Consider the following 25046-nt stretch of genomic DNA (forward strand, 5'->3'; position numbering starts at 1 on the left):
GGTACAGTATGTGCAGTTTTATAAGGAAATGAGCTGTAAGTTTTATTGAGCATCTTGCAGAACCAGCCACAGTTTTCCTGAAGACTTTGACTGTTGCACTTGCTTCTTATTTTGCAGCAAAACCCAGTAGCCTTCATTATGTATTTTTGTCTGAAAAGTGGGCTCATGTAATATTCTTCTTTCTTTACTGCCATACAAACATTGTTCTGTAAAATTTAATTTTGTGCTGGAAAACTAACGTTTGGACATCTAAACTGTTTTTGTATAATGTAGAAATCATAAAAAAATCATATATATGTGTGTGTGTTTCTGTTTTTTTTAAGGCAAAAATGAGGCTAGCCAGTAACAATATCCTTTCTTTTCTTGCCAGCTGCCAACAAATTACATAAAGTGACAGGGAAAAAAACATACTAATAAATTGCATTTAAGCTTATATGTCACTTTTTTTGCATTATTTTGTCCACCCCCTGTATGTGGTGTTTTTAAGGACCTATAGGAATTAATAAATATGCTAAATAGCACCATGGGGTTAGGGTACCTGCAGTGAACAATGACAGGGCCACTAGAGGGTGGAGCCCGTTTCCTCGCTTCCTCCACTTCTTGGACCAATTGTAAAAGAGGTGGGGCTTTATCTGGAGTTTTCTGATCTGGCCATGATGTGTACCAGTAGTGCTTGAGACTACGCTCCTCACCTTCATACTAGACATGCGCGCACACACACACACATACACACAAAATTAAACAAGAGACAAACAGAAAGATTCTGTAAAAAGTGTATTTAGCACTGACATTTACAAAGGTGTATTTGTGGGGAGTTGTGAAAGAAAAGAAATTATTGCATTTCAAATGGTGACATTATATTTATTTATAAGCTAGTAAATAAATAATCAATTAATAAATTTCAAATTTATATATGGTACTTCTCATGAAAATAACAAAAAAATAATATATGTAAATACATGCAACCAATGATATTTTGAGCTCAAACACATCAACTACTTAGTGTTTTATGTTTTATTTAAACAAGTAGTAGAGTTTTTTAAATAAAATAATACTTTCAAAATTATTTGCATCCTTACAATTAAATATTTTGTGATGCCTGCCCTGTAGTGAACAGCAGCCCTAAGTCTCTTCCTGTAATGTCTAACACAGTTGGAGACACGTATAGAGGGATCTCCATACAGATTTTCTCCTCTCCTTTATATTTTTAGGTTTGTACATATGGACTTTTCTCTTCAATTCAGAGCACAGTTATACAGTTCAAATCTGGAGACATTAATGGTAATTCTAAAACTGATTATTTTACCATTTCCATACCATTTATCATTATTTTACCAGTGGAACTTATTGTGGTCTACTGCTCTTGAAGCCCACCCGCCTTAATGTTTGATGTGTTGTGCATTCTGAGATGTTTTTCTGCTCTTCACGGTTGTAAAGAGTGGCTATTTGAATTAGCCTTCCTGTCCGCTCAAACCAGCATGGCTATTCTCCTCTGACGTCTGTCATCAACAAGGTTTTCTGCCCACAAAACTGCCAGTCACTGGATTTTTTTTTTTTTTACACTTCATTCTGTGTAAACCCTAGAGACGACATTGCTGTGTGAGAAAATACCATATATATGAACATCCCTGTCAGGCGGCAGAAACGGTGACAGTTGCAGGTTAAGATTCTTTATTTTAGAACAGGCAAACAAATCCAAAACATAGAGCAGAATCAGAGGGAGGAAACAGACAGAAGTCAGGTGACATGCAAACAGAGTTACTTGGGCAAAAGACAAAGATATAAACCAGGAACCAGAAACGTAGTCTGGACGTTGTCTGAAAATTCCTTGTTCATCTTGGTTGCTTGTTCCAGGTGTTGGTGAGCAACTTCCCACACTTGTTCACTCCTCTTGAACCAGTCATCAACTGCAGGGAAGATGGAGGGGCTGGTGTTCCATGGGAACAGGGGAGTTTGGTGACCTAACACACACTGAAATGGGGTTAGTTTGTAATGCTCTGAAACCGCTGAGTTTACACAAACAAGGGGATTCAACTCTCTTAGTAATGTATAAGTGAGTATTCAGCAGACAAAAACAAATCGGAAAAAAAAAGTTTGCAAAACATCCACTTTGTATTACATAAATGATGCAGTGTACAAAACAAAAATCCAACATACAACATTAAATACCTCGTCTGAGTGTGTGTGTGTGTGTGTGTGTGTGTGTGTGTGTGTATTCTCAGTAGCAATAATCCAAGACAGAGTCCGATATGATGTGTACATCCTCCTAGGTGAGTAATCCCTGAGTGAATTTAGCCCAAGATAACTCCCCAATGAGGAGAGCATACAAAAAATAAGAAAAAAGGTAATCAGTATCGGAAAACGATCGCTTATGTAAAAATAAGAAAATGGAAGATTATCCCTGCTCTCTTTATGCTGATATAAACCTTATGCCTTCCTTGCTTGTGTGATCATGTGATTTCACATGACGCGAAGTCTCGTGTGTGCTGTCGCGAGAGTGGAGAAAGTAACCAGACACTGTATATGTGGCAGCAATTATGACAGAGGAAAGTAACAATAATGAACAGTTAATAATATATATTCGCCACATAAGAGGAGAGGAAATCTGGGCATATTCTGTTCACGGCAGGAACCGGGCCCAGTCCTCCTGGTTGTCAGCACAATAGGCTCTCAAGAAGTGGCCCACTTCCTGCTTTGCCCTCTCCACCTGATTGTTGGCTTGTGGGTGGTACCCAGACATGAGGCTGACAGAAACCACCAGCTTCTCCATAAAACTTTCCCATAACCAAGATGTGAACTGTGCTGCCCGGTCACTCACTATGTCTTCAGGAATCCCATAGTGTCTGAATACAAGGTTGAATATGAGTTCAGCAGTTTCGAAGGGAGACTAGGGAGGGGAATTAGAGAGACTTTGAAAACCAGTCGATGACCACCATGATGACGGTGTTACCTTGGGATTGAGGTAAAAATGCTTACATCTCTATACTGCACCTGTGTAAATGTAAGATGCTTTGGCCTGCATCATTTCTGTTCCACCACAGAATAGCAATTGCGAGTGAACATTCTGTCCCCTTGCAATGCAATCTGAAGATTGTGCAAAATGGTATTATTCTTTACTGGATAGCAGGCACAACAACTGCAGTACAACATTGTCCACCATCTTGTTTGAGTTGAATGGGTTACATGACTGTGTCACATGACTAAAAATACATAATTGTTTTTAATATCTGTTTTTTCAGTCCATGCTACAATGTGAAAATGGAGTTTTCAAATGTATCCACTTGGGAGAGCATTTTCAAAAGCTCAGTTTTCTCTGGACAAAAACATTGTCTCAGTGTGGATGGAAGACCAAAACAAAAAATTTATCTGGGTTAATGTGTACATAGCCTCAGAGGGCACATACTTCTTTCCTGTAGGACACTGACTGGGGAATCTCTGGCCTGGGGTGTTCCCAATTTCCTGCTCAAACTCCCAAATGTTCCCACAAATCAGGCTGGTGGCAAGATGTGCTCTTTGGTGTTCTTCTTGGGAGGGGCTGGTTACAGGTGTGAGAGGTAGTCAGTCTTGGTGTTCTTAGACCCTGGGTGGTAAGAGAGAGTGAACTCAAACCTTGAGAAGAACAAAGCACACCTGGCCTGGTGTGAGTTGTATCTCATAGCCGTATTGATGTATTCAAGATTTTTATGGTCGATGTATATCACAAACTGGTGTTGGGCCCCCTCCAGCCAGCGAGGCCACTCCTCCAAGGCTAGTTTAACTGCCAGGAGATCTTTGCTGCCTATGTCGTAGTTTCTTTCAGCTGGGGACAATTTTTTGGAAAGAACGTCACTGGTTGAAGTTTCTTGCCAAACCTCTGTGACAACACCACCCCACACTGGTCTGTGAAGCATCTACTTCCTCTATGAAGGGCTTGGAGGCATCTGGGTGCTTCAAGATGGGGATCGATGTGAACAATATATATATCCAATATCCAATATCAAACCTTCCCTTTATCTCCAAGGTCCTAGAAAAGGTTGTAGCACAGCAGCTATGCTCATACTTACATAGGAATAACATTCGTGAAATGTATCAGTCAGGATTTAGGCCTCATCATAGCACAGAGACAGCACTGGTAAAAGTTGTAAATGACTTACTACTGGCCTCTGATCAGGGTTGTGTCTCCTTGCTTGTGCTGCTTGACCTTAGTGTAGCTTTTGATACCATTGATCATGCTATTCTCCTCGATAGACTAGAAAATGCAGTAGGCATTAAGGGAACGGCCCTTTCCTGGCTCAGGTCTTATTTGACTGATTTTGTAAACGTAAATGTTGAGTTCTCTTCTCATACTAAGGTAAAGTTTGGTGTTCCATAAGGTTCTGTTTTAGGCCCATTGCTCTTTTCTTTATATATGCTACCTCTGGGCAAAATTATCCGTAAACATGGTATTAGCTTCCACTGTTACACTGATGACACACAATTGTATGTTTCAGCAAAGCCAGATGACAGACACCAGCTTAATGAAGTTGAGGAATGTGTAAAAGACATTAGAAATTGGATGCTTATTAACTTTCTCTTACTTAATTCTGACAAGACAGAAGTACTTGTACTAGGACAACATGCAGCTAGAAGTAAGCTTTCTGATTACATAATAACTCTGGATGGCCTTTCTGTTTCATCATGTGCAGCAGCAAAAGACCTTGGTCTGATTATCGATTCTAGTCTTTCTTTTGAGGCTCATGTAGATAATATCACTAGGATTGCTTTCTTTCATCTCAGAAATATTGCTAAAATAAGAAATATATTGGCACTACACGGTGCAGAAAAATTAGTTCATGCTTTTGTTACCTCTAGGTTCTATTATTGTAATGCCTTACTGTCTGGTTGCTCAAGTAGATGCATAAACAAGCTCCAGTTAGTCCAGAATGCAGCAGCAAGAATCCTTACTAGAATCAGAAGATATGACCACATCACCCCTATCTTATCCACATTGCATTGGCTCCCAATTAAATTTCATATTGATTATAAAATACTACTATTGACCTATAAAGCACTAAATGGTCTCGCACCACAGTACCTGAGCGAACTTTTGTTGATGATCTTTTATGATTCGCCACGCCTACTTAGATCAAAAGGTGCAGGCTATTTGTTGGTACCTCGAATAATGCGTGCTACAGCTGGGGGTAGAGCTTTCTCTTACAAAGCCCCACAGTTATGGAACAGCCTTCCACTTAGTGTTCGGGGCTCAGACACAGTCTCAGTGTTTAAGTCTAGGCTGAAAACATATTTGTTAAGTCAAGCCTTTGTGAATAGTTTTCTTAGGTTCAGGGGCAGGTCTGGAGGGTTCCACAGGCATAGAGTGTTGTGGTGGACTGGGATGTTTGGATGCTGTCGCCTCCCCACTCTCACGCGTTCACTCTTGTTTGTCGACGGTGGAGTGGCTGGCTGCCTTATGTCCCAGGGTGCCCTCATGTCTGTGTTAGCTTCTGGCTCTCCCTTTTAGTTATGCTGTCATAGCTAGTCTTGCCGGAGTCCCTGCTTGCACTCTGCATGCAAACTACATTGTCCTTAACCATTAGAGGACAAAAGCTTACCTAACAATCTCTCCCTCTCTCTCCATCTCTCTCTCTCCCCCTCACTCTCTTTCGAGCTACACATGCTGAGATGCCAGTGATCCTGACCCCTTCTGCTCCTCCTCGCTGCCTGACCCATCCTGATGCCCCTTCTGCTCCTTCTCGCTGCTTGACCCATCCTGATGCCCTACTTCTGGTTGGAGTTCTCATCGGTTGAGTTCGCTCGCTGCTGCTGGGGGCAGCCCCATATGGACGGTCTGAAGAACCATTTGGTTTGCTGGGGATAGTACCACCTGGGGGCTGTGGAGATGGCTTGGGGATCACATATGGGGAGCTGTACTGTAATGGCTTGGAACTGCGATTGCTGTAGTGGCTTTGGGGCTGCGGTTGCCACAAACACCTTCGTACTCAGGACTCCATCAGTGGACAGTGGATAGATTTTAACCAACCAGACTTCTTGCAAAAACTGAGATGAATTTATTGGTTGCACAATTGCACTATTAGTCCATATAGTACACAATAATAGAAGGGATTTATTTATAATTGCACTATCCGTTGTGCCCAGATGAGGATGGGTTCCCTTTTGAGCCTGGTTCCTCTCAAGGTTTCTTCCTCATATTATCTCAGGGAGATTTTCCTTGCCACCGTCGCCTCTCGCTTGCTCATTAGGGATAAATTCACATATTTACAATATATTTTTATAACTGGCATGCCAGTTCTGTAAGAATATCTTGATTCTAGCCCAGTCAATAAGCTGCCTTGAGTGACGGCTCATTCCAGCCACTGCCAGTGGCTAATGTGTTGAATGTTAGCGTGAACTCAGTGGCACTCTGGTTACCTTGCTTGAGCATGAGGAGTTGCTCACCCACTTCCTTCCCCTCGGAAAAATAGTCAAAACCTCGCCAAAAGTGCTCTAGGAAGCACTCAAAGGATGTTGTGTGCTCTTCTCCTTGGGACCATAGACAGCAGTAGCCCATGTGAGTGCCTTACTGGTTAGTAGATTGATGAACTGGGTAATCTTTCTTTTCGAAGTCACTCCCCCCTGACTGGAGAAATACAGGGAACTTTACGTGAAGTGGGATCACCTGGCTATTTGTTGGGGCATGTGATGAGATTGAGAGGATGCTGCCATAGTAGCCACCCACCCATGTGGGTACCAGCAAGCTGGTGAGCTGTGCTAGATGGGCATTGATCATAGCAATCTGCTGTTATTGCTAACCTGATGAGATGGCCTTGAAAAGCCAGAGCCTGTCGCCCATCTTGGAAACCTGCTCCATTTGTAGGTGAAGTATTCTGTCAGGTGACAGAGACAGTGACAGTTGCAGGTTAAGATTCTATCTTTTAGAACAGGCAAACAAATCCAAAACATAGAGCACAATCAGAGTCAGGAAACAGGCAGAAGTCAGCAGATATGCAAACAGAGTTACGTGGACAAAAGACAAAGACATAAACCAGGAACCAGAAACGTAATCATAACAATAAACACAAGAACTTTAGAACATAAGGCTTGTTATCGACAGGTACGTGACACTGAGTGTATGCTTCTCAATGAACTGTAGTGAACTGAGTCCTTATATACTGTGGCAGTGATTGTGTAATTGAGTTTAGGAGGGTGCAATCACAATGAAGGTGAAGGTGAACATGAGACAGTTTGTGATGGCTTTTGGGTGCTGCAGTCTTCGGTGGCCCAATCCCATTTGAGATTTATTCCACCCTTTCATAATAAACTCCACTCTTCTGGGATAGGCTTTCCACTAGATTCTGGAACATGGTGGTATGAATTTGCCCATTCAGCCACAAGAGCATTAGTGAGGTCAGGCACTGATATCAGGTGAGGAGGCCTGGGTCACAATCGGCATTCCAGTTCATCCCATGCTGTTCCTTTTTTTTATTTGTTTGTTTTTTAAAAGCTTGGCAAAAAGATTCAGACTATGTGCATTAGGACGAGGATCACACAGGACGATTTTTTTTAAAAGTTGCGTGAGCACAAGGTGCTTACTGTAATGAGGTGCTTAATCCTAAAAACTGAAGTAAATCTGATAAAATATTATTAGATGGCTATTGTTGACAACTGTAAATAACAGTTCCTTGATTTGGGAATGACATAATTGCTTTGAAAAATAGTTGGCTTGTTGTTAGATAGAACATCTTTCTTTCTAATATTTTATTTATAGCAGATTTTATATAACCCAAGAGACAAATCAAAAGGAAAAAGACAAATGAAATTTCACACAATGCATACAAAAGAGAACACAAAGAGAAAGAGGAGAAAAAAACTCTCTGAACCCTTAACAAAGCCACCAATGACCCTAGGCACTTACACCCTGCAAAGATGCATAACAAATGGGGTAAATGTGAGACAAAATAAAAATTATCCATTGTATATGACAGGTGCACAGTCTGTTTTTAGCTCATGAAAAGGCCCCAGATCCTGACAAATTTTTTGGGAGGAACAGCCTTAAGAAATTGATTCCTTTCAAAGTTGAAGGAGGCAACAACCATCTCAGCCAGCCATTTTTAAAAGCTAGGTGGTGAGGTGGACTTCCATTCCATCAAGATCACCCTCTTAGCCACCACCATACCAAACATAAGAGACAACTGTTGCGAATGCAGCATAGCTAATGTAAGATCAGAGCATCCGAACAGAGCTAACTCCACATCAGGACTGATATTCTTTTTGAAAACTTGAAAGTACCACTGGAATATGCTCTTCCAAATCCCTGACACCTCAGAGCAGAACCAAAAAGCATGAGCATGAGTCCCTTCTGAGCTCTTGCATTGATCACATAGAGAGGATACTAAAGAATAACTTTTGTAGATAGAAGATCTTAAGAAAACTTGACAGAAAGACCCACAGGGCATATAGTTCAGGAGTTCTGCAAATTGCTATCTGTTCTTATAATTTGTAAATGAAAATTACCTCTTTTTCCAGCATCACTGTTTTTTCCGAGTGTTACAGTGTTTCTGCATTGTTTATTTATCTTTTTCAAGTAATTCATACTTTGACCATGTACAAGCAAATTTACTCTCAAATCCCCATTCACTGCCACTTTTCAGCCAAAGAACACTACACTTTTGTAGATCTTACTCTTATGGACATGATTACATCAATGACCTGTAAAAAACAATACAACTTAGTGCAAATAATAGCATTATAAGCTATCAACATACAGATAGCTACCTCTGCACATGCACTTTGGTTTGTTATCATTTTGTTTATTTGCATTTTTTATATTTTTATTTATTTTACACTTTTCCTTTTTTGCTTTTATTCAAGTTTTTTCTCTTATTTTGCAACAAATACTAGATTTGTGAAGAAAATAAATTCTCATCTTGGTGCTATGTCTTCTGTGTTAAAATAAGCTATTTTCCACCATACATCCTAATATTGGTCTCAATATTAGTTAAAATACCCATTGTATCTTACAGCTTTGGGAGACACCAAGGAAGCTGCAACTATCATACAAGTATTTAGTCCACCACAAGACCAGCACACCACTGCTTGTTTAGGGTATGGACAAAACTCTGTTGAAAGGCTGGGTTTAAAGACAAATGTTTGTAACCAAACTGATAAAAGTAATGGTAACTGTTCCCTACACATTCTCTGTAAAACAATGATTTTCACTCCTTTCCTCAATGACAAACTTCCTCTCCTTGGACTGTGTTGAACTGAATATTGGTGCTTTGATAAAGCTCCCTGACAACAAGCTTGATGAAAATCTCAATCACCAGTGCATCCAGCCTGCCTTCTTTATGCCAGATGCACCAGATAGTTCCACACAGAAAAGGACATTCTACCTCTCTCTCTCTGAAGCCACTTATACTTCTCTGGACTGGAATGTAACAATTACCTTCACAATGACAGCTTCTATCAATATTCATTCAAAATGTAATATATACAGATATATTTCAGAAAGTTCAAAGTATTCAAACACCTTCAGTTTTTGTACATTTTACAGTGTTATAGAATTAATTTAAAATGGATTAACTTTTCTTTTTTGGTCATCAAGCTACACGATAACTCATCAAAACAAAGCAAAAACAGGTTTTTAGTAATTTTTGCAAATTTATTAAAAATCAAAAACTGAAATCTCACATTGAGATAAGTATTCAGACCCTTTACTTATGACTTTATATAAGCACCTTTGGTAGCAACTACAGCTCTGAGTCTTCTTGGGTAAGTCTCAACAAAGTTTGCACACCTCGATTTGGGCAATTTCTCCCACTCTTACTGGCAGATCCTCTCCAGCTCAATCAGATTGGATGGGGAGCATCTGTGAACTGTCATCTTCAGGTCTCTACCCAGATGTTCTGTGGGGTTCAAGGGTTTGGCTGGGCATCTCAAGGACATTCAGAGTGTTGTCTCAAAGCCACTCGAACATTCTCTTGACTGCATGCGTCGGGTGGGTGTAATATTGAAAGGTGAGAACTTTCATCCCAGTCTGAGTTTGTGTGCACTCTGGAGCAGGTTTTCTGCAAGGATCTCTCATTATTTGGCAGCATTTATCCTTCCCTCAATTCTGACCAGTCCACCCGTCCTTGTCACTTAAGCAGTTGAGTTCTTGGTCTTGGCAGTGTGATGCTCTGAGCAATGTTCTGCTGGGAAACCTTGGGTCTTGGCATTCATGTGGATGTTATTTTCACACATACCACCTACCTAAACATTGCTGCAGACCAAGTACACCCCTTCATGGCAATGGTATTCCCTCTAATGGCAGTGGCCTCTTTCAGCAGGATAATGCGCCCTGCCACACTGTAAAAATTGTTCAGGAATGGTTTGAGGAACATGACGAAGAGTTCAAGGTGTTGACTTGGCCTCCAAATTCCCCAGATCTCAATCCGAGCGAGCATCTGTGGGACGTGCTGGACAAACATGTCAAACAAGCCTCTCAACTTACAGGACTTAAAGGATCTGTTGCCAACGACTTGGTGCCAGATACCGCAGAACACCTTCAGGGGTCTTGTGGAGTCCATGCCTCAACAGGTCAGAGCTGTTTTGGCAGCACAAGGGGGACCTACACAATATGTTTCAAATGTTTTAATGTTACGGCTGATAGGTGTGTATCCATCGTATATATCCAGTGGACACAAAAGTCTACTTCCCCCCTACCCCATACCCCCAAAACAACATAGCACTTGTTGCTGTAGAACATGAGCACTACCTGAAGATAAGTGAAAAAAAGGGTGTCTTCACAAAATATTAATACAAAGATGTAGATAATATGGAAACCTTTGTTTTGTCCAAATTTGTTTGAGCTCAAAATATAATTTATAGTATGTGTTTTTCCCCCATGTCTTTACCTGTATTTACATAATTTTTTTTTCTCATTTTTATGGTGGGCGACAATAATTTTGGATGGCACTGTTTATTAGAGATGCATCACTCAGTCTTTACTCAGGCTCTCCTAGAACATTCTGATATTCTGCGCCAAGTTGGGGTATACATCTAGGGGATATTAAGAACCAAATATATTATTTTATTTCCCCCTTTTCATCATTTTTGCTGTGTGTAAAAATGTATTGCAATATACATGGAGATGGGTAGGTAACTGGAAGTTGCAGGATAGCTAAATAAATTAAATAAACCACTATTGTTTCCTTTTATTTTTCATGTCTAAGCCAGAAAGAGTCACCTTCACAGTGAAGCTCCTCAGACTGTAGTCATCAGCCTGAATGAACTGTTTGACAGTGATCTCAATGCCTTCACAGGTCATGCTGTCCTCTGGCCAGTACTCTGTGCATTTCTGTAGAACACAAACAGTTATATGATCAGTTGCAGTCTCATCTATACACACTACAATTGCTATTTTCTCTTTTCCCATATTAAGTATTTGCAAATATGTACCTATGAGTGCTATATTTATAATAAGGGTCAGAGTGCCCATTTTTATCTGTGCATAGTCTCTAGATACAGTCTGGATGTGTTGCACTAAATGCAATGTTAATGACTTTCATTTAGATCAATAAGTAAATATACTTAGAATCAAGTAAATATCCTAACTAATTTTCACCAATAAATGTTTTTATTTAAGCAGATTACACAAATTTGTTCACAAAGGAAGCAAATGGAATTTCATCAAATACAGAACCAAGAAATTTACTAATTACATCACTAATGATGTGATACTACATTTGTTGAAGCTTATTTTAAAGTGTTTCAGGGCTAAATCTGTTAAAACTTTCCAACTATATGTCTGCACATACTGTCTCTGTTTATTTCCATCTTTGCTCTTTTATATGTGTTTATGTATATCTACTTATGTATCTAGCTGACCTCATTTTTCTCCTCAATGTTGGTGATCATGACAATGATTGGGCAGCGTTCCTGCCAAACCATCCTCCAGAAATCTCCCACTGTGTTTACAGTTGGACCCTGAGTGGCAATGTATACCTTCTCCTGCCCACCATAGCCCTATGAAAAAGCAAAGACAATTTGCTGTTCACAGAAAACAATTACACAATCATATATGCGTCTAATGGTAATATTCAGGGGTGACATACAGGTGAAACTCGAAAAATTAGAATATCATGCAAAAGTTCATTTATTTCAGTAATGCAACTTACAAGGTGAAACTAATATATGAGATAGACTCATTACATGCAAAGCAAGATAGTTCAAGCCGTGATTTGTTATAATTGAGATGATTATGGCTTACAGCTCATGAAAACCCCAAATCCACAATCTCAGAAAGTTAGAATATTACATGCAATCAATAAAACAAGGATTGTAAATAGAACAATATCGGACCTCTGAAAAGTATAAGCATGCATATGTACTCAGTACTTGGTTTGGGCCCCTTTTGCAGCAATTACTGCCTCAATGCGGCATGGCATGGAAGCTATCAGCCTGTGGCACTGCTGAGGTGTTATGGTGTTATGCATTGTTCGGTCTCATGTCTCTCATCTTTCTCTTGGCAATGCCCCATAGATTCTCTATGGGGTTCAGGTCAGGCAAGTTTGCTGGCCAATCAAGCACAGTAATCCCACGGTCATTGAACCAGGTTTTGGTGCTTTTGGCAGTGTGGGCAGGTGCCAAGTCCTGCTGGAAAATGAAGTCAGCATCCCCATAAAGCTTGGCTGCGGAAGGAAGCATGAAGTGCTCCAAAATCTCCTGGTACACGGCTGCATTGACCCTGGACTTAATGAAGCACAGTGGACCAACACCAGCAGATGACATGGCTCCCCAAATCAACACAGACTGTGGAAACTTCACACTGGACTTCAAGCATCTTGCAGTGTGTGCCTCTCCATTCTTCCTCCAGACTCTGGGTCCTTGGTTTCCAAATGCAAAACTTGCTCTCATCAGAAAAGAGGACTTTGGACCACTGAGCAACAGACCAGTTCTTTTTTTCTTTAGCCCAGATAAGACGCTTCTGACGTTGTTTGTTGTTCAGGAGCGGCTTGACAAGAGGAATACGACATTTGAAGCCCATGTCCAGGATCCGTCTGTGTGTGGTGGCTCTTGATGCACTGACTCCAGCCTCAGTCCACTCCTTGTGAAAGTCCCCAACACTTTTGAATGGCCTTTTCCTGACAATCCTCTCCAGGCTGCGGTCATCCCTGCTGCTTGTGCACCTTTTTCTTCCACACTTTTCCCTTCCACATAACTTTCTATTAATGTGCTTTGATACAGCACTTTGGGAACATCCAACTTCTTTTGCAATTACCTTTTGAGGCTTCCCTCCTTATGGAGGGTGTCAATGATGGTTTTCTGCACAACTGTCAGGTCAGCAGTCTTTCCCATGATTGTGATTCCTACTGAACCAGACTGAGAGACCATTTAAAGGCTCAGGAACCCTTTGCAGGTGTTATGGCTTAATTAGCTGATTAGAGTGGGACACTTTGAGCCTAGAATACATCTTTTCACAATATTCTAGTTTTCTGAGATTGTGGATTTGGGGTTTTCATGAGCTGTAAGCCATAATCATCTCAATTATGACAAATCACAGCTTGAACTATCTTGCTTTGCATGTAATGAGTCTATCTCATATATTAGTTTCACCTTGTAAGTTGCATTACTGAAATAAATGAACTTTTGCACGATATTCTAATTTTTCGAGTTTCACCTGTACATAAGCCTGTGACAACTATTCGAGGTGACATAAAAGCTTTAAGTAAAAAAAAACTAAACCTTTTACTATCAACCTGACATAATACTTCAGTAAATTAAATAATTTTTGTTGACAGTAAGTTGTTTTAATACACAAGATTATCATGAGGACAATATCATGACAAAATTAAGGTGAACACTTCCAAAAGATTCTCTAGAATGCCTTTTGTACTTGTAAAATCAATATTTTAAGATAAAGAATGCCGTTCAAATTTCCAACTAACCTCAAATTGAAAGCTGTCACATCATGTGACCAACATAGGTGACATACACTAAGGTACAGAGTTGGTTGCCATGAAAAAGAATTGTCTTGTTAAACAAAACTCTAACTACTTAATTAAAATGCTGTCATCTTGGACTTTATTCAAATTCAAATTCTAATTAGAAAATTTAAACATGAAATAGTAAACATGCAGTTGTGTTTACTATATGAGTGTGCGTAATTTAAGACAAGTCAAATTCAAGAGCAGAGAGAAACAAGGAAGATGTAGCAACATTAAAGTCAATAACAGAGTTTTTTTTTTTGCACACACACAAAAAAAGTGTTTTCTTCTGGGGACAGAAATAACAGAAATGATGACAGGGCAAAAGGGGAAAAAAGGAAAACTTGTGTGACAAGTTGACATTGAAAGAGTTTGCAAAGCATTTTCATTCATATGCATAAAGCACATGTCACAGACAGGATACAGCTTTTATTTTAATCAGCAATTTATTCCACAGCAGCTTTTTAAAGACAAGGCAGTGATGAAATTATAGATGCTTTGGGAGTCTTAGTTGATATGATTACATCATCTACACACTGTCCTCACTAAGGCTGTTGAATAATCACAGCCACTATGCATGCGCAGCTTTTATGCATACACATTTCTCCATAACATTCGGAGCAAGGGCTTGTTAACATCAACCATATTTACAGCTGTTTCTATGGTAACAGTGATCTTCATAATAGAGATCAGGATGAATCCCAAATGGCTTCCTGCTCCCTATCCTGCACTACACAAGGCAAAAAATAATGGCTTGTACACTCTATATAGTGCACTATACAGTATGGCTGATACAAAAGTCATTCAGGATTCATCCTGTGGCTTGCCCTGTTAGCTAGCTTCCCTGAAGTTTATTTTATGGCTTATTTCCATTACAGTTCACAAATAATTGTCTTGATCAGATTGTAAGTTGCAGTAAACGATGTAAGAGAAATGTATTAGCCAGGCTGACACCTTTAAAAAGACTGTGTTAAACAGAATTTACAGTGCCTGGCCATAAGTATTCACCTTTCTCTGACATTTTAATTAGGTTTGGTTTGGTTTAGTTTAATTTAGCCTTACTTGCTTGTTCAAGAGATAACTACACACGTGGTGAAAAATTCTGTTACTTATGAACACTCACTTAATAAAACTTAGTAAACAATTTGAATGTTGGCTGAATGGGCAAATCCCCCAAATCTTCCATCCAAAATATAAAGGAAAGACTTCCCACAAGTGTGCAGGTTATTTTAACAGCAGGGGGATGGGTGAGATGGTCAGGTGTCCACATAATTTTGGCCATATAGTGTATATAAACACAAGATAAACAAGCATATAATATGGCGTTTTAAAACATACCTCACTGGATACTTATTACAGAAGGGAGGGATAAATTGCTTTAATTCACCTTGAGGTCATCTTAGTAGTGCATGACATATAGCTTTGATGAACCAGACAAGAAATATACAGTTAACTCCTTTCTACTGCAAATGAAAAATCCAAGTTATGCAAGTTACAGATGCCAAACCACTTGCAAAACACAACAGAGACTTGCAATTCGCTGTCAGTTGGAAAGTGTTGGAAAGTGAACCTCCACAGCAATCTCAAGTCTCTTGCAGACTGGATCAAGTTTTCTTCCTGGATTGTGCTGTATTTGGCTCCATCCATATTGCCCTCAACCCTGACCAGTTTCTGCTGATGAAAAGCATCTCCACAACATGATGCTACCATTACCATGCTTCTCTGTAGTGATGATGATCTCAGGGTGATGAGGAATCTTGGGCTTTTACCAAACATTGTGCCTAGGCCAAAATGTTAAATTTTGGTCTTATCATACTAGAGAACCTTTTTTCACATGCTTGCTGGGTGTCTAATTGGAATTTGCAGAGGTGATTCTAGGGCGTTGTTAAGGGCTCCATGCAGAAAAATGCCCTCCTGACTATAAGCATATACAATGAAAAAAAAAGCTAATTGAATTTACTTAATTCAAACGTGTACGTCAGTTCCACATGATTGAAGTGAGTTACATTAACAAAATTTTTTTTTCGTAAATCCAACATAATTTGATGAGTAATTTCAAAGCCCTGAATAAAATCAAAGTTTGCACGCTCACTCAAGCTGAGTTGATCACATTCGCTCTACGTAACTGAAACAAATAATTAGAAACTTGTTTAAATTAAATTTAGTATAAGTACTTAAATCACATTTTGATGAGTAACTTAATATTTTTATTAAAGATATTTTTGAGTTGCACTTTAAAATTTGACATTTTCATGAACTTATTCCTCAAAATTCATGGACCCAAGCAATTTCTTGCCTTGCCTGTCCTCTGGTTCCTTCCAGAAAAAGTGTATCTGTATTGAGATAATGTGATACTTTAATTGCACACAAGTGCACTTTCAACTATTTCAAAATTCAACTAATTTTGTAACTTCTAATGGCAACTGGTTCCACCAGAACTAACTTGTACAAAATAAAAAAAAATTGTGGTGGCCCAGGAAAACACATTGAATGCTGCTGTAGCTGAATTCTGGTAAACAGCTAAAAAGGATGGAAAATTACTATTATTATTATTATTTTCAAAATTGGATGAAAAGAATGGATGACTTATGTACAGGAGGTGCAGTAGGTATTATAAATAGGGATAAATGTAATCTATATATGTATGTACAATCAGTGTACAATGGTGAAGACATGTTAAGAATATAACAGGAATATGAACAGGATATACAAATGAACATATACATACACACATATTATATATATATATATATATGCACACACATATATGCATGTATGTAAGTACAGTAGTGCAAAAACTGCATTATAATTTATGTAATGCAAAGAAGCAAGGTGAATAAACAGTGAAGTAAGTAAATGAAAACAGATATTACAGTGTACATTGTGATCAGCTGTTCAGTGTGGAAACAGCCACTGGGAAGAAGCTATTTCTCAGTCTGTTTGTGTGGGCGCTAAGGCACTGGTCGCACCTTCCAAATGGGTGGAGGGTAAATAGTCTGTGATTCAGGTGAGAGGCGTCTTTGATAATGCCCTCTGCAGGCAGCGTTTATGGTAAATCTCTTGATGGTGGGTAGCTGAGTGCCAGTGATGCGTTGGGTGGTTTTCACCACCCGTTGAAGGGCTTTTTGGTTTGTTGCGGTGTAGTTGCCATACCAGACTGAGATGCAGTTGGTGATGATGCTCTCAATGGTACTGCGGTAAAAGTTCACGAGAATCTTGGAGCAGAGGTGGGCCTTTTTCAGTCTCCTTAGAAAATAAAGGCAATGTTGTGCCTTTTTAACCAGAAAGGAGGAGTTCAGGGACCAGGTGAGGTCCTCGGAGATGTGGACCCCAAGGAACTTAAAGCTGGGTACATGCTCAACAGTAGCTCTGTGAATGGGAGCGTGAGTGTGATTCCCAGCACATCTGAAGTCCACGATGACCTCCTTTGTTTTTTTGGTGTTGAGTTCCAGGTTGTTGTCCCCACACCATGCCACAAGGTGCTAGATCTCCTCCTTGTAAGCCGTCTCATCTTTACCTCTGATCAGGCCTATCACAGTGGTGTCATCTGCAAACTTGATAATGCTGTTAGAGGCATGTACAGGTATTCAGTCATGGGTGAAAAGGGAGTATAGGAGAGGGGACAATACGCATCCCTGGGGAACTCCAGTGTTGAGGATGAGACTGGAGGAGGTGAGGTTGTCCAGTCTGACAGACTGTGGTCTGTTTGAGAGAAAGTCCAGAGTCCAGTTCCAGAGAGGAGTACTGATTCCAAGCTGTTTAAGCTTTAAGATTAGTTTGGATGGGCTGACTGTGTTAAATGCTGAACTTAAGTTTATGAACAGCATCGTGGCGTAAGTCTTGGTGTTGTCCAGATGAGTCAGAGCAGAATGGAGCGCTGTGGAGATGGCATCCTCTGTTGACCTATTGCAGCGATAAGCGAACAGGTATGGATCCAGAGTGGGAGGTAGACAGGCTTGGAGGTGGATGAGGACCAGCCTTTCGAGGCACGACAGGGGTGAGTGCGACAAGAAAGTCACTGGGTGTCTTTGCAGCGGAGTGCTTGGGCACAGGCACAATGGTAGCTGACTTAAAGCAGGTGGGGACAACTGCCTGAGCTAGGGACAGGTTAAAGATGTCTGTGAAGACTCCAGTCAGTTGCTCTGCACAGGCTCTAAATACCTGGCCAGGGATGCCATCGGGACCAGCTGCTTTACGTGCATTAATCCTGTTCAGAGTAGCACATACTTCAGAGGTGGAGAGTGTGAGTGGCTGCTCACCTGGCAGTAGCTCAGCCTTGAGCATGGGCTCCATCCTCCCTTTTTCAAAACGAGCATAGAAGTGGTTGAGCTTGTCTGGGAGTAAGGCAGAGCTTGTTGGAGGTGACATGCTGGGTGGTTTGAGGTCAGTAATGGCCTGAATCCCTTGCGACATGTGCCGGGGGTCAGCAGAGTTGAAGTGCGCTTCAATCCGCTGTTTTTGTTCATGTTTGGCGGACCTGAAGGCTGCGTGGTTTGAGCAGAAGGCGAACCTCACGGTTCATCCAGGGCTTCTGGTTGGGGAACATTATAATTGTTTTCTGTGTAGTCACCTGGTCCACACATTTGTTGATGTGCTGCAGAACAGAGTTGGTGTAGGTGTTAATGTTGGTGTCTGAGTCTACGGTGGCCTGGTCAGCAAATTCACTCAAGTCAGTGTGTGAGAACAGCTGCTGGAGAGCAGCGTCAGCCCCGTCCAGGCAGACTTTAACAGTCCTGATTGTGGGTTTCACACGTTTGATGATTGGAGAGTACTTGGGCAGCAGAAACAATGAAAGATGGTCAGATTGTCCAAGGTGGGGGAGGAGTGTGGCTTTGTAAGCATCAGCCACATTAGTGTATACATGGTCCAGAGTTTTGTGTCCTCTAGTGAAGCAGGCAACATTCTGTTGAAACTTTGGCAGAACAGATCTTAAGTTGCAGTGATTAAAATCCCCAGTGACGATAAAGGCTCCGTCAGGGTGCACTGTCTGCAGATTGTTAATAGCTGCACTAAGTTCTTTCATGGCCATATTAGCCTTTGTATCTGGGGGGACATACACTGCTATCACAACAACGCATGTAAACACGCGTGGTAAATACAAGAGTCTGCACTTAATAATCAGGTATTCAAGATAAGCAGAGCAACAGGAACCAACAGTGATAGAGACAGTGCACCATGTTTTGTTTACATAGATACATAAGCCCCCACCTCTGTTTTTACCTGTGGCTGCTGCTTCTCTATCAGCCCTGAAAATATTGCGCCCCTCCAGCTCCAGCACACTGTTTGCGATGCCGTTGTTAAGCCAAGTTTCCGAGAAAACCATTACATTACAGTCCGTAATCTTCTCTGTGTAAGTGTCCAAATTCTGAGCTCGTACAGTTTGTTCGTCAGGGAACGCTGGTCGGGGTGGAATTAGCCTTAGCTTAGCTCATAGCCCCCCGCGTATCCCCGTCTTTGTTTACGGTCTCTGCGCCGCCGCTGGACTCTTGTGATCGGAACAAGGGGCTTGCTGTGTGGCGACGTCCTCACAAGCTCCGGTGGTAACTGGTCAAAGTTGAAAATGTAGTTCGAAACAGAATTAGTGTACGCATGATTGATGTTAAGTAGCGACTGGCTGTCGTATGTTAAAATCGCACGACTAAATCGAATGATCATAAGGTGATTAGTAGGTAAATCTGGAGAGACGCTGAGCCTCGCGATGTGTAGGCACTGCCATCTTGGTCCATATGCAGCAATATTTCACATACAGCATATACAGCAATATTTCACAAAAAAATTACATGGAATATTCTTATTTACTCTTTAACCCTGCCTGCTAACATCATTTGGGGTAAGAAGCCAGACCCAGCAGTAAACAAAAACAAGTAAAACCTTACTAGCTAAGTGAGTCACAGTGAATGTCAGCCCTTAAACAAGTTGCTGGAGAGGTATGTGCCATAACAAAGTGGATATAAGCCTAATCAATTCAATGCATAAAATGTATTTTAAACAGCATTTCAGTCCATTTCAGTACAAAAGGTTTAAGCAGCTATGCACTTACCGGTGCAGTATGAAGCAGAATTCATACTCCATTCCATTATCTTATTCTTATATCTATTATATAATCATGTACAGCAATGTGAGTTACTATACTAGAGGACATTTATACAGGAAAATAAGGAGGTAATTAGAAACCAGCAATTGTAATTAGTAAATTGAAGCATTTGGCTTGCCTGAGAGGGGCAAAGTTGTTGGGATTCTGGTAGCTCTGCAACTAGCCTTATCCCATTAGTTATTAAACATTAAACAATGTCCTTTCTTCTTGGCATGATGTAGACATGTGTCAAAATCTTGGGACCACACAGACACTGCATCGTTCAGGTAGGATGCACAAATTATCTCCCAGAGATGAATGATCTTTGGTCTAAAGGTTCAACTGAAACCCAAGACAAAAACAAAGGAACCAGTGAAGGAGTTGGAGGCATCAGGTACCAAAGTATGCACATCCACTATCAAGACAGTCTTATTTCACAGCCTGAAAGGCTGTCACACAATTAAGAAGCCCAAACTCCAAGATCAGCATAAAGAAAGCCAGTTTGCAGGTGATCATCAGCCTTTTTGAGAAGTGTTTTCTGGACAGATGAAACAAAGATTTAACTATTTAGCCATAACGATCAGCACTATGTATGGAGAAAACAAGATGAGGCTTTTAATCCAAAGTACATCATCCAATCTGTGAAGCATGGGGGTTAGTATTATGATGTGGGGTGTTTTGATGTAAAAGAGACTGGTGCATTTCAGAAAATAGGTGGTATTATGAGGAAGGAGGATTATCTAGAAATATTGAAGCAACAACTCAAGACATCAGCCAGAAAGTTAAAACTTGGTCACAACTGGGTCTTCCAGCAGGGCAATCATCCTAAGCATACCTAAGAAGTTGGAATAAAACAGCTTCAAGACAACAAAATGAAAGCACTGGAGTGGCCAACACAAAGCCCTGACCTGTATGCCATAGAAAATTGTGGACTGAACTGAAAAAGCATGTCTTGGCATGGAGGCCCACAAACCTGACTGAGTTACACCAGTTCTGTTAGGAAGAATGGGAAAAGATTCTGGCAAAGTTATGTGAGAAGCATGTGGAAGGCTACTCCAAGTCTTTTATACAAGTTCAGCAAATAAAAGGCAATGCCAGCTAACTAACAAAGTGTACATAAACTTTTCACCCACTGAAAAACTGATATACAGTCCCCTCTGAATGTATTGGAATAGCAAGGCCAATTCTTTTGTTTTCGCTGTACACTTAAGACATTTGGGTTTGAGATCAAAAGATGAATATGAGACTATAGATCAGAATTTCAGCTTTAATTTCTTGATTTTACATCTAGATGAGGAAAAGTATAGGAACAGATAGTCTTAAAGTAAATTAAAGTAATCTACACTTAATATTTGAAGGAGGCCATCATTAGGATGAAAAAACATAAATTTACATAAAAAACATAAATCTATAAGAGAGATAGCAAAAACCTTAGGTGTGGCCAAATCAACAGTTGGGAACATTCTTAAACAGAAAGAAAGCACTGGTGAGCTCAACAACATCGAAAGGCCTGGAAGACCACGGAAGACAAGTAAAGTGGATGATCGCAGAATCCTTTCCTTGGTGAAGAAGAACCCCTTCACAACATCAACAGAAGTCAAGAATACTCTGGAGAAGGTAGGCATAATCTGTCATTGTCAAAATCTACAATCAAGAGATGCCTTCATGAATGTAAATACAGAGGGTTTACAACAAGGTACAAACCACTGTTAACGTTCAAGAACAGGAAAGCCAGATTAGACTTTGCCAGAAAACATTTAAAAAAGCCTCCCATGTTCTGGAATAAGATTCTTTGGACTGGTGAAACCAAGATTAACTTGTACCAGAATGATGGGAAGAGAAAAGTATGGAGAAAGAAAGGAACAGCTCATGATTCAAAGTATACCACATCATGTGTCAAACATGGTGGAGACATTGTTATGGCATGGGCATGTATGGCTGCCAATGGAACGGGCTCACTGGTGTTTATTGATGATGTGACTGCTGACAGAAGTAGCAAGATGAATTCTGAAGTGTATAGGGCTATACTCTCTGCTCACATTCAGCCAAATGCTACAAAACTGATAGGACGCCGCTTCACAGTGCAGGTGGATAATGACCCTAAACATACTGCAAAAGCAACTCAAGACTTTTTGAAGGCAAAGAAATGGAATATTCTTCAATGGCCAAGTCAGTCGCCTGATCTCAACCCAATAGAGCATGCTTTTCACTTACTGAAGACAAGACTGAAGACAGAAAGACCCACAAACAAGCAGCAACTGAAGGTGGCTGCAGTGAAGGCCTGGCCAAGCATCTCCAGGGAGGAAACTCAGAATTTGAGTTTTGAGAACATGGCCTCCAGACTTCAGGCAGTCATTGACTGCAAAGGATTTTCATCCAAGTATTAAAATTATGGTTATATTTACAGTTATGTCACTTTGTCCTTTGAGCCCCTGAAAATGGCTGTAATTCCTAAATGGTAAATGTCATATTTTTGTGGAACCTCTTAAAATAAAGCTGAAAGTCTACACTTCAATCACATCTTGTTTTATTTCAAATCCATTGTGGTGGTGTATAAAGGCAAAATCACAAAAACTCTGTCATTGTCCAAATACTTCCAGACCTGACTGTACTCTAACACAGGAGGTAGAGTAACATTGAATGTGTTGAGTTGTGAAAAATTGAGTTTGACTTTAGTCTATGTGTATGTAGCCTAGGCTAAAGACATTCATTCTTAATCCTATGTGTATGTATGTCTCAGGAAGCAGGATGAAAACCACACAAGCTAAAAACGCCACATCGCTGCTGAGAATTGCAGCTTCCTCACTTCCTATTCCTGTTCATTATGGATGAACCGATCCAAGAAACAATTTTTGTTCAAGTTGGTCTCTTGATGCTGTGATCCATGCAAATGAGAGAACTCTGAAAGGGTGATGATTAGACATAATTTGTCTAAAAAACAGCTTTTGTTAAAACCCAAAATGTAAAACTAGCATCAGAAAGAAGTTGAGTGGTTCAAAAGTTATGAGCAGTTTTACTAATTTGCTATTTATGAATTTTTACTGACAAAATTTGAAATTTCAATGACATACAAAATTCAGTCTGAATATTTTACAATGTTGCCTTTGGAATCAAATTCATGATTGCATTATGGATGAACCGTCCTACATATCAAAAATCCAAGAAACAAGTTTGGTTTGGGTTGGTCTCATGATGCCGTGATCCAAATTTCGTGATGAATGGAAAAATTTGTAACAGAAGAAGCAAAAAAAAAAAAAGTATGAAAATTTCTATAATGTTGTGTTGCAGAGTTATTATTGCAAATGTATGTCCAATTTTGCCTTGTTGGTGGCACAGAAGTGTTTGAGGGGTATACACTACTACTACTACTATTACTACTACTACTACTACTAATAATAATAAAAATAATAATAAAATCAATAAACCAATAAATCAATCTTTTAACTAAATCAAATCTTTTAATGTTGCTAACTAATGTAGTCTATTCTTCAACTATGAAGCATGGCATGACATGGACAATTTTTTAATCATTTAAAGGACCAATTAAGTCTCACTCACTCATTCACTTTCAGTAACCACTTTATCTTTGTCAGGGTTGCCGTGGACCTGGAGCCAATTCCTGGAACACTGATGTTGATGCATTAGAATTGACCCCGGATGGGACACAAGTTGGCACACTCACACACAATCATACACTCATTCACAGCTTTGGACAATTTATCTTAGCCAGTCCACCTACTGGCATGATTTTGGACAGAGGGAGGAAACCAGAGAATCCATGCAGACACAGGGAGCACATGAACAGAAACATCCAAAAGTAACACATTCAACAGTAAGTGCAGGATTGAACTCAGGACCTGAAGTTCTGAGGTGCGAATGCTACTCACTGCACCAGTGTGCTGCCCTAGTTTAAAGTTGTATCACAAAATTCTACAGCAGAATAAGAGATAGAAGGTTAATGTAGCCAGCCACTCATTTAATAAAAATGTTCCTGAACTGTATTATTATTGGTCTTTTATGATCCGTCACGCCTACTCAGATCAAAAGATGCAGGCTATTTGTTGGTACCTCGAATAATGCGGGCTACAGCTGGGGGTAGAGCTTTCTCATACAAAGCCCCACAGTTATGGAACAGCCTTCCACTTAGTGTTCGGGGCTCAGACACAGTCTCAGTGTTTAAGTCTAGGCTGAAAACATATTTGTTTAGTCAAGCCTTTTGTGAATAGTTTTCTTAGGTACAGGGGCAGGTCTGGAGGGTTTCACAGGCATAGAGTGTTGTGGTGAAATGGGATGTTTGGATGCTGTCGCCCCCCCACTCTCACACGTTCACTCAGGTTTGTCGACGGTGGAGTGGCTGGCTGCCTTATGTCCCAGGGTGCCCTCATGTCTGTGTTAGCTTCTGGCTCTCCCTTTCAGTTATGCTGTCATAGCTAGTCTTGCCGGAGTCCCTGCTTGCACTCTGCATGCAAAGTACATCGTGCTTAACCATTAGAGGACAAAAGCTCACCTAACAATCTCTTCCTTTCTCTCCATCTCTCTCTCTCCCTCACTCTCTGTCGAGCTACACATGCTACTTCTGAGATGCCAGTGATGCCAGTGATCCTGACCCCTTCTGCTCCTCCTCGCTGCCTGACCCATCCTGATGCCCTACTTCTGGTTGGAGTTCTCATCGGTTGAGTTCGCTCGCTGCTGCTGGGGGTGGCCCCATATGGACTGCCTGAAGAACTGTTTGGATTGCTGGGGATGGTGCCACCTGGGGGCTGTGGAGATGGCTTGGGGATCACATATGGGGAGCTGTACTGTAATGGCTTGGGACTGCGATTGCTGTAGTGGCTTTGGGGCTGCAGTTGCCACGAGCAGCTTCGTACTCAGGACTCCATCAGTGGACAGTGGATAGATTTTAACCAGCCGGACCTCTTGCAAATACTGTGATGAATTTATTGGTTGCACAATTGCACTATTTGTCCATATAGTACACAATAGAAGGGATTTATTTATAATTGCACTATCCGTTGCACCCAGATGAGGATGGGTTCCCTTTTGAGCCTGGT

General features: G+C 40.6%; 1 protein-coding gene across 5 annotated transcripts in view; it reads right to left on the minus strand.

Annotated features, from left to right (window-relative positions):
- ptpn5 (protein tyrosine phosphatase non-receptor type 5) overlaps positions 1 to 25046 on the minus strand; it is a 147911-nt gene that overhangs the window by 22305 nt on the left and 100560 nt on the right. For 3 of the 5 annotated variants that reach the window (XM_053229282.1, XM_026946680.3, XM_053229280.1), the window contains 3 exons: positions 11824 to 11961; positions 11183 to 11293; positions 539 to 699 (listed from right to left, as the gene is read on the minus strand). In XM_053229282.1, the coding sequence (XP_053085257.1) occupies positions 539 to 699; positions 11183 to 11293; positions 11824 to 11961 (410 nt within the window). Of the gene's footprint in view, positions 1 to 538; positions 700 to 896; positions 1972 to 11182; positions 11294 to 11823; positions 11962 to 25046 lie in introns of those variants that run through there. The other 2 variants (XM_053229281.1, XM_053229283.1) reach the window with 2 other exon arrangements.

This window comes from Pangasianodon hypophthalmus, chromosome 25, assembly GCF_027358585.1.
Source record: "Pangasianodon hypophthalmus isolate fPanHyp1 chromosome 25, fPanHyp1.pri, whole genome shotgun sequence".
Classification (NCBI taxonomy): domain Eukaryota; kingdom Metazoa; phylum Chordata; class Actinopteri; order Siluriformes; family Pangasiidae; genus Pangasianodon; species Pangasianodon hypophthalmus.